This window comes from Balaenoptera acutorostrata, chromosome 3 (assembly GCF_949987535.1).
Source record: "Balaenoptera acutorostrata chromosome 3, mBalAcu1.1, whole genome shotgun sequence".
Classification (NCBI taxonomy): domain Eukaryota; kingdom Metazoa; phylum Chordata; class Mammalia; order Artiodactyla; family Balaenopteridae; genus Balaenoptera; species Balaenoptera acutorostrata.
Genome location: NC_080066.1, coordinates 134,189,164 through 134,205,453, shown reverse-complemented (window position 1 = coordinate 134,205,453; position 16,290 = coordinate 134,189,164). Strand labels below are relative to the sequence as shown.

General features: G+C 50.7%; 1 protein-coding gene across 3 annotated transcripts; it reads left to right on the top strand.

Moving 5' to 3' along the window:
* Nucleotides 1–433: 433 nt before the first annotated feature.
* On the top strand, nt 434–14,472 carry BMP4 (bone morphogenetic protein 4). Of its 3 annotated transcripts, none has more exons than XM_057544351.1 (4): nt 434–619; nt 10,743–10,867; nt 11,931–12,307; nt 13,299–14,472. In XM_057544351.1, exons 3-4 carry the CDS (start codon nt 11,938–11,940, stop codon nt 14,153–14,155), a joined length of 1,227 nt encoding a protein of 408 aa, XP_057400334.1. In that variant the 5' UTR covers nt 434–619; nt 10,743–10,867; nt 11,931–11,937; the 3' UTR covers nt 14,156–14,472. The 3 variants fall into 3 exon arrangements, with proteins under 3 accessions (XP_057400334.1, XP_007192940.1, XP_057400333.1); XM_007192878.2 differs by lacking the exon at nt 434–619 and adding an exon at nt 7,319–7,617; XM_057544350.1 differs by lacking the exon at nt 434–619 and adding an exon at nt 9,675–9,742 and having other exon boundaries at nt 11,984–12,307.
* Nucleotides 14,473–16,290: the final 1,818 nt, after the last annotated feature.

Below are 16,290 nucleotides of genomic sequence, written 5' to 3'. Positions count from 1 at the left end.
AATCTCGCCTCCCCAGTGTTGCATAAATTTGCAGGTACCGCTGCTGGGCTTGGCAAGTAGAAATAGCAGATCTCTTGAGCCCAGACACCTGGGGAAACAAACTCTTTTCCTTACCTGATGGGAAAACCCAGACTCTGCTGCTTGAACAACCTGTCATAAGACGGAACCGGTAGTGGAGGGGTCAGCTAGCTTAACATTTACTATCCAGATTTAATTTTTTGCGAGTATAATCCGGACTCAGGTACCCTGTGCCCCAACAAATCTAAGGGCGGGGCCGGCGCACGGGGAACTGCAGGCAGGAGGAGCGAAATTGTCTCTGGAACCGCGCTTAGGACCTACCTACCTACCTTCCTCCTTCCCTTCCCTCCTCCTTCCCCCGTCCCCTCTTTCCTCCCTCTCTCCTTCTGCAGGAATGGCCCAGAGTCTCCAAGACAAGGGGGACGACGTCTCGGGACGTCGACGTCGTCTCGGGAGCCTCTCGCGCGGCTGGATGGAGGTTCCGTGCGGGCGGCTCACCCCGTGGCCCGCGCTTTCGCTGTTTATTCGAGTGTGGGTCAGATTAGCCACCTGGGGCACAAATCCTGCAAAACGAGTCTGAGAGCGGGGCGAGCTCTTGCAGGTAGGAAGGTGTAGCCGCCGAGCTAAAAATAACGCGGGCCGGGCGGTGCGGGGAGCTGGGTGGCCTCCACCCTCGCTGGGCCGACACCCCGGGACGCTTGCTGGGGCGTCCCTGCCGGCGCACCCCGCAGCCTCCCGAGCCTGGGACGCGCGCCGAGCTCCTCAGGGTGGCAGCCCAAGCCGGCGCCTGCTGTGAGTGTGCGAGGGAAGAGGAGCCGGAGCTAGGTGCCCGCAGCCGGCCGGAGAGGAGCGGAGAGGCGCCGGGGCTGGCTCGGCACTGCCGGGGTCCGCACCGCCTCCTCCGGCAGCAGGAGGTGAGAGCCGGGCTCCCCGTTGCTCCGCACAGGCGGCTCGGCCCCTTCCCGCAGTTCACCCTCTCAACAGCCTTCTCCGATTTCTCTGACTCCTTGAATTTGAGTTTGTGTCATCTCTGAGCCTGGCCCTGGGGACGCAAGGGTCCGAAAAGGGCGCAACCCCGGTCACATGCACTTCAGACGTATCTCTGTGTCTGAGCTGGGACTCGGCTTTGGCGAGGGGTCAAGAGAGGCGCTCCTTCGGAGCCCCATTTTCTCTATTACTTTCCCGTCCCCAGCCCAATCCCCCAAGCCGAGGGCTCCCAGAATCTGGGGACAGACCCTATTTCTTTCTCTGAAGATGTTACCTCTCCTTTGGACTTAGTGCATTTTTATCCTATGAAATAAGCATCTGGGGTCCCTGACTCCCCCCATCCCCACCCCCACCCCCCAGACTGATGCTTTGCAATGCCCAGTCTGAGCCTCTCAGCCAGAGATGCGAAGGAGGGGAAGAGCTGTACAAGGAGATGCCTCCAGGAGCTTCTCTTCTGGCCCAGTTGTTCCTGCCCTCCTCAGCTTGAGAAAAATGTAGTGGGCAGCAGCACCTTGCCCTCTACCTTGGGTTGCACTGGTCCCCAGAGACCAGGCCTTGGTTGGTGCAACTGCTTTTCTTTGGGAGGCCCCAGAGTGGATTCCCTGAAGCCATAGGTGGGTTTCATCACTGCTGTGGCCACCAGGACTACAGATTGTGCTTCTAGCTTTGCCCTGTGCAACCCCTTGGTTACCTGAGGTGCCTAGAAACATTGTCTCTTGCTGGTAGGCTTCAAATGGTAGTCAAAGAAAATAACTGTAAAAAAGTCATTTCAAAAGAATATTTTTCGTAAACTCTTATTGAAATACAACACGAATAGAAAACTGCACAAATCTCATGTATACAACCTGATGAGTTTTCACAAAGTGAACATCAACAAGCATTTAAAAGTGTTTGTTACATCTATGTGTAATCCCTGAGGTGATTACAAATAATATACTTTTATTCTTGAGGAGGACCCCCCTCCCAAGGACCTTGATATATTTAAGCTATTTGTAAAAACATCCAAGTTTTATTTATACGATAACAATTTCTTGGATCACATACCCCTTTGGACAAAACTTTCCTTGCAAAAGACTAGATAGAAAGCTGTTAGCATGAAGTGAGGGGAGACGGTTAGATGGTATTGCCCAGGTGACATCTGGTTGGGGAACTACAACAACTCATTTGGTGCAGCCTGATGTCCATATAGGACTCTGCTCCTGCCTCCAAAACTCATCCCACAGTGACACTGCATTTTAGCCAGGTCACACTGTTCATGCACAACAGGGAGAGAAAGAGAAGGATGTGTGCGCTGAGAATGAAGACATTCCAAGGTTTTAACCTTCTTGCTACATTCCATACTAATTTATTTCCAAACAGCATCCCTGCTGTAGAATCAGGTGAGTGCAGCTGACCATCTTTTAGCAAAGGAAGCCTAAAACAGGGAGAAGCCAAATATCCTGCATTGTGTACCAATCCCATCCTCTTTGTCATAACCCTTCTTTGCAAAGGGAGGAATTTCAATATCCATGCCCTGTCTGCCATCCACATGTTAAACATGTTAAGACATAAAAGCAGTCTTTTCATCTGATCTCTCTGGAGTCTTCAATAGAGTTCTCTGTCCATTTTTGGTCTGTTTTGAAGGATTAAAAAAAAGTATTCCAGAAAGTAGCAAGAGAACAATGTAAGGCATAAGGAACTGAAGTAGTATTACATTTTGTTTTATTCGTGAGAAAATATTAGAATCCAATATTATTTATCTTTGAGTGAGGTATATCAAGGGTTGACAACAGTCTCAAATATTTGGAGAAGGAAAACTTTGCAATCAGGTTTCTATTTCTTCTGCAGAGCAGAGAAAAGGAAATGGGTTTACATTTTAGCAAGAGGTATAGAGAAAAATTGTTAAAAGTGAGAGGTGTTAGGGACCAGAAAAATCAGAGATGGAAAATGCTTTGGATATGTCATCTAGTCTATTATTTCCTTGCTCCCAGTGGTTATGAATGTCTACTTTGACAGGTATTAGTTATCTTGGCAGAAATGTGTTCCTGGGTCAGATCTGTACACATAAATCATAATGAATGTTAACTCAATGAATGTAGATTCACGTAAACAGGCTTTATTCGGTCAATGCCTGAGATATGTGCAATACCAATGATTACAAAATCAATGTGAGATACAGCCCTTTCCTTTAAAAAGTTTATCACTAACTGTAAATAAAACTCAATACCAGGGTGGCTTCTCACCTACTTTGCTCATATAATCATCACCTTTGCAAAATAATAATAGCTAATATTTATTGAGCACTTATGTACCTGCCATTTTATTACATTAACTCATTTAATGCTTATAAGAACATTATGAAATAGAAATTGTTATTCTCAGATTATAAATGAGGAGACCAAGACTCTGGAGGTTAAGCCATTTGACCATGATTTTAACTAATAGATAGTATATTGTTTCTTGATCTTGGGGCCTGAGAAAGACCTATGAGGAATCTGGTCCATCCTCATATTTTACAATGAGGAAACAGACCCAGCAGAGGTAAGCAGCCTCTTACTCAAGATCACAGCCTTTTCCCAGGGAAGGTCACATAAGTCTTGCCTTAAGGTGGGCTATGTAATAAGAGCAGGAGGAGATAAGCTAATGGGTCTTGATTTTGTTCTGTCTTCTAAGGACCGGGAAGATATCCTGAAATTCTCTGTAACAGCAAGCTGCAAGGATGGAACTGCAGCTGGTGTCTTGGCCTTGGGAAAGCCTCCAGGGCAAGCCGTGTTTAGTCAGAAACTATGGCCATGGGTTTCCAGCCCTCTGCAGGCCCAGCTCTCAGCATGTGGAGCTGAAGACAAACTGAGCTGGTCTGAATTTTGGGGCCACCACCTACTAGCTTCGTGACCTTGAGCAACTTACACAACCTCTCTAAATTTCAGATTCTCATCTGTAGAGCTGAAATTTTATGAGGGTTGTCATGAGGGCTAGACAGCAAATATGAGACAAATGGTAAATATTAATAAGAGAAAAGCAAATGCCTTCAGAGATCCCTTATAATTCCAATTCCAATTTATCTATCTTACTGCTTCTCAAAAGTCAGCAATGATGCTGGGAATTTCTTCCAAGTACCCCTCCATAGCTTCAACAGACAATCGGCAAAGAACGTTTGAGGACCTGATGTGGTTTTTAATCGAGGACCTGAAGCAAGGACTACTACACCTATAGGATTAACAATCTTTTCACTTGCAAAAACCTATTAGGTGTGTTTGGAGGTAGTAATGCTATAATTACCGCATTTAACAGTTTATAGAGCACAAGCCAAGCATATTCCTTGCCTGTTTAATAATGTCTAGGTGTCAGCCTTTCAGTGGTATCAGCACTGAAAATATAAGTGAAATGACTTTTAAAACAGTAGTTCTCAAGCTTTAGTGTACTCAGAATCATCAGGGAACCTTGTGAAATATGTAGATTTCTGGATCCAGATCTCAGGCAGCCAGGCCAGGAAATCTGCATTCTTATCAGCACCTGCAGCCTTGTTCTGAAGCTTTTGGTCCCCAGAACATACACTGAGAAAGGTTGTTCTAAGGGCTCACTGTCCAACTACTCTTTCCTGATGCTCTCCAGGGAATGCCCAACAAACGAATGCCCTTTATTCAGCAGTAGCAGCAGAGGAGCAGTAGTTGCTCTTGAATGATGATGGATTTCTCCTCCTAATCTATATGCTTTAAGGGTACAGTTTCATTTGATCCAGCCATATTATGTTCTACAAAAACATCAAGATTCCCAAGTAAACTTGAGATAGTGAAAAGACTGGATTGATTGCCCTCACCACCTCTCACCTCTAGGCTGTGATCGATTTAGCTCTCTAACCAACAAGTGATTTGTTCTTTGGCATGAGAGAAAGGAAAAAACAACAACAAAAACAAACAAACAAAAAACAAAAAGAGGAGTAAAGGGAGTTGATAATGATGGTTTGCACCCATCTAAAATGTGGGCTAGAAATAAAGCTGTCCCAGGAGAGCTGAAGCTGAGTTCTCTCAACACACATCTAAAGATTCATAATCAGGGTCTCAACCAGGTATGTCAGGTGGCTTAATTAGAAACTCCTGGACTATCAGTTTCACAGACACGTGGGTGGCCCAGTGGCCCCTTTAGTATCTGGGCTTCAGCAAAATGAGATAATAGCTATCATCCAAAAACATTTGGGTTTTAAAACGGAAAAAAAACTATTATCTGGTGCTATAAAATGAAATGAAATAAAGCCCTGCTTTTAAGCACAGCATATCACTGTTGCTTTCGAGTTTAAATATTAAGGAACACATTTTGTTAATGATTAAAACAGTAGTGATTGATTTAGGGGGCTTGGTAAACATTTAATCTGTCCTTATTCCTTACTGAAGGAGCACACTGCCTAGTGCCCTAGGATGGACATTAGGTAATGATTGGAGTTTTAATTTTGTGTTATCATTGATAGTTAATGTAATTTTGATTATGTTGGAAGCTGGAGGTATATTGTCAGTCATCCTTTCAGGGTGGTGGTACTGCCCTGTCCTGCTTAATCAGAGGTTCTTAGAGGAGGTGGGCTTAGCAGTGATTTAAATGAAAGAAGGTTGATGTTTAATATAATAAACTTTCAATTAAACATTTAAATCATTTTCAAATTGAAAAGGGTCATGGAAATTATCTGGCCTAATTCTTTCATTATGCAGATGAGAAAACTGAGACCCATGAGAATCAAAGGACTTGCCCAAAGCCATTCAGCTTGTCTCCCTTGCTTGATGTATTATTAGGCTAAAAGACTTCACAGGCCTAACTTGGAAAAGATGGCAGGAGACCTTGGCTCTGCTCTCACAGTTGTTTCTCTGATCTCAAGCACTTCCCACCCTCTGTAACCTGTGTTCCACACAGTAAGTAATTCCTGTTTTATAAATATTGGAGGTGTGTGAAGGTAGTTTTTACAGAAGAGCTACCTTGGACCAGTATCTTTTTAAGTAAAGACTTAAATGCCCTGCTTGAGACAGTGAAGTGTAATATCTATCCCAGGGAAAGAAATCCAGCACAGAAAATGCTCCATCCTTTGGTATTCCCCCGGCTACCTGGAGCTCAGGGCGGTGACCCTCAGCCCTGCCCTGCAGCTGAAGTAGCTCAGGACTCGAGAGCAGAGGCTGTGATTTACTTCAGGGCTCTGGGCAAGTCCCTTTAAGGTGGCTGTCCTTCCCCTTTGGTGTTTGTAAAACAGAGAGATGATGCTGATATCTTCCTCACTGCTCAGTCAGAGGCACTGTGTGAAATTAGCTGCTGTTTGGGAAGGTTTATAAAGCCACACATTCCCCCTCCCTGCTAATATGATTACTAGCACTTTCTTGTAGGAAAGGCCCAACTCTTCATCTTCTTTCTTCCTTTAAAAACAGACCAAAGGGTATATTGTCTTGTGTCCTTGTGGCCAAAAAGGTTGTTGCTTCTGTGGTTGTTACCTCCTTAGAATGTCAGTTTGCTGATGTTAAGGATTCCTAGGAGCACCACAAACCAACATCAAAAATCAACAACAATAACAATAACAAAAATAACTGCCTTGTTGGTTCTTAGAACTTATGAGTTACAAACAGACTTTTCCAATTATAAAAACGTTGCCCCAGCCTGTCTCCAAGCCACCTCTGTCCTCAAAAGGGTGAGGTCTGGAGGGGCAGGGGAAACTAGACTGTTTATTAGGGCTGACTTTCTGAGGGTCACCAAGGCTTTCCACAAGAAGCATTTTAAAAAATGCTTTGGAAGGAAAGTCATCTTTCAATAGTCAAAGAGGTACCTGGTACCTCTTTTAAGCACACAGCTCTGAGCACAGCCTGTTTCTCAACGTTTGGAAATTCTTTAACAGTTTATGGATAGGCCTCCCTTTAAACCAATCCAACAGCTCCTTTCTCCATAACCTGATTTTAGAGGTGTTTCATTATCTCTAATTACTCGGGTAAATGGTGATTACTCAGTGTTTTAATCATCGGTTTGGGCAGTAGCTACTCTAAACTCAGAGAAGCCCAGACTCCCCTGGGTATTTTTGGAAGGTACTGCGACTAGTCGATGCATGCATTCTAGTACCTTTGCACGTGGTCCCCAGGTGAGCCCTGAACGCTTCCCGGAGCTGGAGGCAGCGGCGTCCCAGCCTGGGCAGCAGCTGCTGACTCGGGCGCTGCCTGGGTTTCCGGGACCAGGGCCGGCGAGGCGAGGCCCGGCGGCGGGATGGGAGGATGTGGGCGGGGCTCCCATCCCAGAAAGGGAGGCGAGCGAGGGAGGAGGGAAGAAGGGAGGGGCTGCCGGAGAAGAGGAGGAGGAAGGAAAGAAAGAAAGAGAGAGAGAGAGGGAAAGAGGAGGAAGAAGATGCGGGAGGGCAGAGGAGGAGGGAGGGAGGGAGGAAAGGGGAGCGCAGCTCGGCCCGGAAACTAGGTGAGCTTGGCATCAGAGCCGAGGGACGGGAGCCTGCGACGCCGCTGCAGATCAGGGCTGAGTATCTCGCCTCTCTCCCTGATGGGATTCCCGTCCACGCCGTCTCGAGCCTGCTGCGCCCCAGTCCTCGGCCCTCGCCCAGGTTCGCTGCAGCTGTTCAGAGGTCCCCAAGAGCTGCTGCTTGCGAGCCTGCTACTGCAGGGATCTATGGTGAGCAAGGCTACCTGGCGAGGGGCGGGGGGGGGGGGGGGAAGGCTGAGGTGCATCCTTGGGGGGAGAAGTAGGGGGCTCTGGCTGTGTCGAGGCAAAAGGTGCTCCCTCCCCGCCCCCCACCCCCCACCCCCCGGTGGTGGTGCTAGAGGTAGGGATGCTTGCGCTGAAAGTCACTTCCATATATGCCAGTGCCTCTACCCGGACCACTTTCTCCATCCGGTGGCCCCGGGCGATTTCCACGTTTGGTAGGTTCGGGGCAGGAGAAGAGCAGAGACGAGAAGCCTTTAGTTGGAGGTCGTTGGGAAAGACCGTGGGGTCTTGAGCCGAGCACGTCGCTCGTGGATTAGCATTTGCGATTTCCCGGCGGGAAGGGCCAGGAGAGAAAGGGCAGAGGTGGCTCTGAGGTCCGGAGAAAGTGAGGGAACTGAGGGGCGTCGAGGTGGGGAGAGAACACCTAACCAGGGCTAGTTCCGTGGTGGTGAGCGCGGTTCTCCTGCTTCTGGAGCGTGCGCGCCGCGGGAGGGCTGCGTCTAGGGGAGTGTCACCCGACCCGGCCCCCAGCCGGCGAAAGCCCCTGAAAGCTGGCGAACCGCTGCTGCCCAGCGCGCCTCCTCCACGAGCTATTCTCGTGGACTTGCAGCTGCTCCTGTATCATTTCACGGTGTAGGGTCTGTAGGGATGACGGCCGGGATGCTAGCCGCCCCGGAAACGCAGGTTCCTGCGGTGTCGTGTCCTTTGGAGAGTTGCTGGCCAGATGCACGGCGGACGCGTGGCTCTTACTGGCCCTCCCGGCTCAGAGCCGACGGGAAAGTGTCCGGGATTCGCGGGTCCCTGCGGACCCCTCCCCGCGGGAGCTGCGCCCGCGGCCTTAGAGGCTTCCCGGGCACCATTTGGTGAATGGTTCGTGAGGATAGCGGTTTGTGAGGATCGCGTTTTGTGGGCTGAAGGCTTTGTGAGACGTTAAAACCCCCAGACATTGACTTGGTAAACTGAGGCCACCTCTGAACAAACTTTGGCGTTGGGCGAAAACTCGGGCAAGGAAGGAAAGGACGAGTTGCATCCCCGCCCCTCAAGAAAGAGTTCTGGAGACGAAAGTACTTTTCGGCTTTTATCTTTTTAATTAAGAAAACTGGGGGAGAAAAATGTGATTAGAGACGAATCCTTCTGAATCCGCAGTTGAAACACAACCCGCTCTTCCCCCGGCCTCTGGGTTTTAGCGCAGCGCGCGCTCCCGCCGCACCCTGGGAGATTCCTAGGGTCAGAGGATTGTCGGCGGACTGCGGGCGCCCGCGCCTTCCGCTGTCCCTTCGCCCGCGGGGACCGACCCTTCTCCGTGTGCTTTGCCCGTTTCTGGAGCTCCTCCCACGGGGCATCTTGAAGGTTCTAGGCGTCTCAATAAAACTCTTTGCTCTTCCCAACCCTTTCGCAGTCAGCCCCAGCGGTGGCGCGGGAGCGGGAAAACCCAAAGCCGCTCAAAAAGCGGCGCGGCTCTCGCCGGGCGTGGACCGTCGCGCAGCGGCGCCCGCGGCCTCCACACCCCGGCTAGCGCGGTGTCGGGCGGCGCCGGGCAGCCGCGGCCGGAGGGAGGGTTAAGCGCTTGGTCCTTTACTCCTCTTCCTCCAAGCCTTCCCGAGAGTGCCCCCAAGAAGAAAACCAAGTTTGTGGGGGAGAGTGAGGTCGGCAACCTGAGCCCTCGAGCTCTGAAGCGACCCAAGGCAGGAACTGGGAACAGCCTGAGGAAAGGGCGGCCGGGTGCCGTGCGCTTTGCAGCGGGAGTCGTGGGACTCGGGACCCCGGGGCAGGCCGCGCTGACTCAGAGTTGCGTGGGTCAGGTTTTTGAAAAGGCCCCCCGTGCTGAGCGACCCACGCGTGCAGCATCTTCGGTTAGGACATCCCAGTAATTCCTTGAGCTGTGGGCTGGTGAAATTCTTGAAGAAATATTTGCTGCGACTTTGCAGCTGGTGCAAAGGAGGAAGGGGGTGGGGGAGGAAGTGGCGGGGGAGGAGTAGTGGTTTAAAAAAGACAAGCTGGGGAGAGAGAGAGAGTTAAGAGAGAGACGCAGACGCAGAGGTCGAGCGCAGGCCGAAAGCTGTTCACGGTTTTCTTGACTCCTGGGAATGCGGTGGGATTTCCTTTATGCGCCGGGTCGGGAGTTGTAAAACCTCCGCGACACTGAGACCTGAAAAATGTGATGCGCCCTTTCTGAGGAGACGCCTCTTTTCGCGTCTGCCCTGAGCTTTGCGCTTCGGCGTCCGCCCCTCTGCCTTGAACGGCCCACCGACCACTTTCTTCGGGGATTTGCTTTGCTTGGCGAGGGATCGCCGAGGTGCGGAGTTTCTCTCCGTAAAGGAACCGGAGGAAAGAGCCTAGCGGCGGCTCCCTCACCACTTTCCCACACCGATTACCGCCTAAACGTCTCCCGCTCCGGCCCCGCGTGACAGGGTCCGCAGCTTTTGGCTGGGAGCTAAAGCGGCTGCCCACTTGCTCTGAACATTCGCAAGCGTTCGCCAGGGGGTGACTAGCTGTCACTGGGAGCAATATTTGGCCTCTCGGAGACCCTGGGGAGGAAGTGGGGTGCGCGCGGCGCGTGTGTCTGTGTGTCCCTCAGCACTTTCCTTTTTAAATGACCCTCAGTGGTGGCTTTCAGCGGCTGAGACTCCGCTGCCCCCAATCCCGGCCCCACTTGAGCTGGGTTCGGGCTGAAAGGCGCAGCCCTTACAGTGCCCCCCAGATCCTCGGCTTCAGGCCGCTGGCGCGAGGGCCCAGCCCGACGCACCGAAGGCTACAGGTAGAGGCGAGGACCACGTCCTCCGCGCGCTGCACCCGGGGACCGGCCGAGGGCTCCGCAGAGCGCCACCCGGAGCTCCTCCCGGACCGCTTGAGGTTTGGGGCTGCTGGCGCGGAGGCTGGCCTCTCCAGGAGGGGGCGGGGCCGCGGGCGGGCGGGGATTGGGGGTGGGGAGACGGGGGCGGGCGCGTGGGCCCTTTCACAGCCCGCCTCGGGGAGGGCGGGCTCCTCCGTGCGTGGGGCGGGGCCTCTGCGCTCACGTGACGCCTAGGGGCTGGAAGAAAAACAGAGTCTGTCTGCGCCAGAGTCTCATTATATTCAAATATTCATTTTAGGAGCCATTCCGTAGTGCCATCCAGAGCAACGCACTGCCGCAGCTCCTCTGAGCATTTCCAGCAAGTTTGTTCAAGATTGGCTGTCAAGAATCATGGACTGTTATTATATGCCTTGTTTTCTGTCAGTGAGTAGACACCTCTTCCTTCCCTCCTCCCGGGAATTCACTCTGCCCTCCCCACCCGTGCTCGCCTTGTGTCCCTCCCGTCGGACCTTCCTTCCACACTCTGCTTTCTGGCAGCGCTGTCGCTTTCTTCTAGGCCGGGCAGCCGCTGCGCTCCGAGCCCACCGGTTCTATTTAAAGTGCTCCTCGCTCCCACTCGCTCTCTCTGATCCGTGCGTTGCAAGAAAGGGGAGCGAGAGGGGGCTAAAGAGATGGAAGGTCCTCAGCCGGGGGCGGGGGGCTAAGGGCCCCCCCTCCCCACATAACTGGAGAGCACCCAGTGCCCCTGTGGCGAGTTCCTCGCTGCTTGTCAAAACTCACAGAGGTCGCTCTTGGACTCATCCCCTCCCACACACCCTTCCCCGGGAGTGAGCGAGAGGGCGCGATCAGATGCTTCTTGCTGGGCATTTCAAACTCATCAGCCACAGTAAAATAAACCCTCCAGCCATTCGGTCCGCTCCCAGACCCTGCCTCCCCCGTGTCTTCACCCTGCTCCTGCTTCTCTGCTTTCCCTCCCTCCTGCTCCGAACCAGCTGGAAGTGGTGGAAGTCGGGCTCTGGCTCGGAGGGCGGAGGAAGAAGGGGGGTGGAGGGAGAGGGGGAGAGAGGCTGAAGGTCTGAAGTGGAGAGGAGAGCGATGGCATTTTAATTCTCCCTCCCCCACCCTTCTTTACCTTCTCAATGTTAACTGTTTATCCTTGAAGAAGCCAAGCTGAGATCATGGCTCAGATAGCAGTTGGGACAAAAAAAGATTAACAGGATGGAGGCTATCTGATTTGGGGTTATTTGACTGTAAACAAGTTAGACCAAGTAATTACAGGGCAATTCCTACTTTCAGGCCGTGCATGGCTGCAGCTGGTGGTGAGGGGTGTGTGTGAGGGCGAAGACACAAACTTGATCTTTCTGACCTGTGTTACATCTTGACCCTCTAGCTCTAGCCCTATGTGCGTATGCAGAGACATCTCTATTTCTCTCTAGTTATCGGTGTTTATTTATTCTTTAACCTTCCACCTCCTCCCCCTCCCCAGAGACACCATGATTCCTGGTAACCGAATGCTGATGGTCGTTTTATTATGCCAAGTCCTGCTAGGAGGCGCGAGCCATGCTAGTTTGATACCTGAGACGGGGAAGAAAAAAGTCGCCGAGATTCAGGGCCACGCGGGAGGACGCCGCTCAGGGCAGAGTCATGAGCTCCTTCGGGACTTCGAGGCCACACTTCTGCAGATGTTCGGGCTGCGCCGCCGCCCGCAGCCTAGCAAGAGCGCGGTCGTCCCGGATTACATGCGGGATCTTTACCGGCTTCAGTCTGGGGAGGAGGAGGAGGAGCAGATCCACAGCATCGGTCTGGAGTATCCCGAGCGCCCCGCCAGTCGGGCCAACACCGTGAGGAGCTTCCACCACGAAGGTCAGTCCCTGCCCGGAGTCTGGGCTGGGGAGGGCCAGTAGGGCTGCCTGGTGGGACAGTGGAAGCTCTGGGGGCGAGGGCTTCAGGTTACCTCCGAGCCCCAAGTCCAGGAGGCTGGGGAACAGAGCTGCTTACTTTCTGGAGTTTTCAGAGTTGTGGCTGAATTTATTTTTTGGAGACAGAAGGGAGGGGTTGGAGAGAAGGGGAATGACACCACTCAGACGTGGGCTAGCCCCAGCCGTGTGTTTTTGCTATATCAAAGCCTTTTATGCCAGGGTTTCTGCCTTTTTTTTTTTTTTTTTCCAAAGCACCTACTGAATTTAATATTACAGCTGTGTGTTTGTCAGGTTTATTCAATAGGGGCCTTGTAATCCGATCTGAATGTTTCCTAGCGGATGTTTCTTTTCCAAAGTAAATCTGAGTTATTAATCCACCAGCATCATTACTGTGTTGGAATTTATTTTCCTCTCTGTAACATGATCAACAAGGCATGCTCTGTGTTTCCAAGATCGCTGGGGAAATGTTTGGTAACATACTCGAAAGTGGAAGAGGCAGAAGGTGGTTGTGTGCATGTTCCCTCCTGCCTCTGCTCTGTTGGCCCCTCTTTTTCTTTACAACCACTTGTAAAGCAAACTGTGTACACAAAGCCAAGAGGGCTTTAAAAGGGAGGTCTGATGGTGGTGGAGTAAGGAGTTAACACATGGAAATTATTAGACGTATAGAGGAGATTGGGAGATTCTGTCTTTGGTGCTTGCTGAATGCTAGCTAGGCTTCGCTGGTTTGCTAGCTGCGCCATTTATCTGCTCCTTCAGATTAAACGGTATGCTTATTTCCCCCAAATAGGCTTCCACTATATAAGCAGAGTTCATCACTCATCACCCAACTCTTAGCTATTTCTTGATTTTTCAGCCTCTGAAATAGCTCATGTGCTTTTTTTTTTTTTTTTTTTTTCTTCTTTTCCCTTTTTCTTTTCCTCCCTGACTGTGCCTAGAACATCTGGAGAACATCCCAGGGACCAGCGAAAACTCTGCTTTTCGTTTCCTCTTTAACCTCAGCAGCATCCCAGAGAACGAGGTGATCTCGTCCGCAGAGCTTCGACTCTTCCGGGAGCAGGTGGACCAGGGCCCTGACTGGGAGCAGGGCTTTCATCGTATAAACATTTATGAGGTTATGAAGCCCCCGGCAGAAGTGGTGCCCGGGCACCTCATCACACGACTACTGGACACGAGACTGGTCCACCACAATGTGACACGGTGGGAAACTTTTGATGTGAGCCCTGCAGTCCTTCGCTGGACCCGGGAGAAGCAGCCCAATTATGGGCTGGCCATTGAGGTGACCCACCTCCATCAGACACGGACCCGCCAGGGCCAGCATGTCAGGATTAGCCGATCGTTACCTCAAGGGAGTGGGGATTGGGCCCAGCTCCGGCCCCTCCTGGTCACCTTTGGCCATGATGGCTGGGGACATGCCTTGACCCGACGCCGGAGGGCCAAGCGTAGCCCCAAGCATCACCCACAGAGGGCCCGGAAGAAGAATAAGAACTGCCGGCGCCACTCGCTCTATGTGGACTTCAGCGATGTGGGCTGGAATGACTGGATTGTGGCCCCACCAGGCTACCAGGCCTTCTACTGCCACGGGGACTGCCCCTTTCCACTGGCCGACCACCTCAACTCAACCAACCATGCCATTGTGCAGACCCTGGTCAACTCTGTCAATTCCAGTATCCCCAAAGCCTGTTGTGTTCCCACCGAACTGAGCGCCATCTCCATGCTGTACTTGGATGAGTATGACAAGGTGGTACTGAAAAATTATCAGGAGATGGTAGTAGAGGGATGTGGGTGCCGCTGAGATCAGGCCTTCCTTGGGGACACACACACACACAAACACACACACACACACACACACACACACACACACACACACACACGTCCCAGCCACTACTCACCCACACACTACACAGACTGCTTCCTTATAGCTGGACTTTTATCTTAAAAAACAAAAAAAACAAAAAAAAAGGAAAAAAAAAATCTAAACATTCACCTTGACCTTATTTATGACTTTATGTGCAAATGTTTTGACCATATTGATCATATATTTTGACAAAATATATTTATAACTACGTATTAAAAGAAAAAAATAAAATGAGTCATTATTTTAAAGGTAAACTATGTTCCTTTTCTCTTAAATCCTTTCTCTCCCTTCGCCCCATCTCTTTTGGATGAGATTTTCTTCTGTTAAGGTGGGGCTGGGGGCACTGTGGAAGTCAGAGTGTGGTAACTGGAGGTGGTTAAGTTGGAAAGACAGGAAGTGAACTGATGGTGGAGGATGGTAATTGCCAGGATGAATTGTTTTCCATTTCTATTTAATGTTAACAAGGACAAGGACGCGGCATCCTCTCCCATCTGGATGACACATGCCTTGGAGAAACAGTGGGATGAAAGGAGTAGGCCAGATTAAAGACTCAGTTTTGGGCTCTTTGTACATCCTATGTTTTTGCTCACCTGTTAGAGGTGTGTCCCAGCAAAGTATGATGGGTAAGAGTCTCAACTCTAGGGAAATGCTTCCCACCTCTGGTTTTATGATACCCAGGGTATCTCCAGTTATTACAGGCACCAATGTTGTATTTTCAAACCAAAACTAATTTGCACACTCACATATTAACGTGTGTGTGTGTTTTAAACAGTTTTTTGAGGTTTTTTCCTTTTTTTTTTTGAGAAGTGGGTTTTATCCAATAAAATAAATAATCTGCCTTACTTTCAAAAAGTTTGGTGACCACTATTTTGATATACCACATGGTAGAACTTCTCCAGTGTTTCTGGACTTTCCCCCCCTTCTCTCCTATTCCCCAGATGAAGGCTTTCATTGAATTCAAAATTCCAAGAGATTGAGCTGGGTTGGGGGTGGGAATGGGGTCAGATACTGAAGGGTCAGAATTTCCAAGTGGGCACTGTGAAAGCATCCCACTGTATAGAGTCTCTCGAGTCAAATACCAACTCTCCTTGCATCTCTGTGCCACTCCTCCCCCACTTCCCTGGAGCTGGGCAGAAAGTGATACACCTGGTGGATGCGATGTTCTGAGCCAGGGTTTCTCCAAGGACAAAGCTCAGTTTTTGACCAAACTAAAAACGGAAAATGCTAACGTGCTTGAGCAGTCTCCCTCAGTTCAGGGCTGCCAGTGAGGCAGAGAAATGGATTTCTGGAAGGACACGGATATAGGGCCTCAGAGGACCAGAGGAGAGACCTTTGCTTTTTTTTGCCACCAGCAAGTAAATGATGCCCTTGAAGTTTAGCTTGCATGGGCTCATTTCTTGTGTGTGCTTTTCTTCTGCATGGGCTTGGATGGGTTTGGGGCAAAAGCAGTGTCTTCGTGCAGTCTGTGGGATGAGCTCTTAGGAGTGCATTCTTTTCATGAGGATGTAGGGGTGAGTGGCAGTGGTGGTGGCCATTGTGGTGCTGAGTGTGCCCCCCCATTCATGTACACACACTTCCATGTGCTCTTGGGGGTGGGGTGGGTGAAACAGGACTCATTTTTGTTTTTAATTGCCGAAGTCCTACAATCCTCTGAAAGGAGCAGCTTAGTGGAAACCAATAAAAATAGAAGTGGAGCAGTTGCCAAAGCCCCAGCTCCCTGGAGAGCACAGGTGGAGAGAGGAGATCAGAGCCCCAGGCAAAGGCAGCAAGACTCCACAGTTCCTCCAAAACTCCCTGCAAAGAGGGTTACTTCCCCCCTCCCCTAGCCCCCCAGGTCGCTGCCCCTTTGATTAATGGTAAGGAGGTCGAATAAATCATTTAGGGGAAGCCCATTAAGGGTTCCCCTCAGGCAGCCTCGTTTTGTTTTGCCCGATTTCCAGCAACTTTCTGAAATGTCCGTGTCATTGAAGAGGAACCCGCAGATCTCTAGCACTTGGACAAATCATCCGAGGGCAAATCCTGAGCCCAGTGGCTGCCTGGCTCAGGTCACTTTCTAGCAACCACCCTCCCCC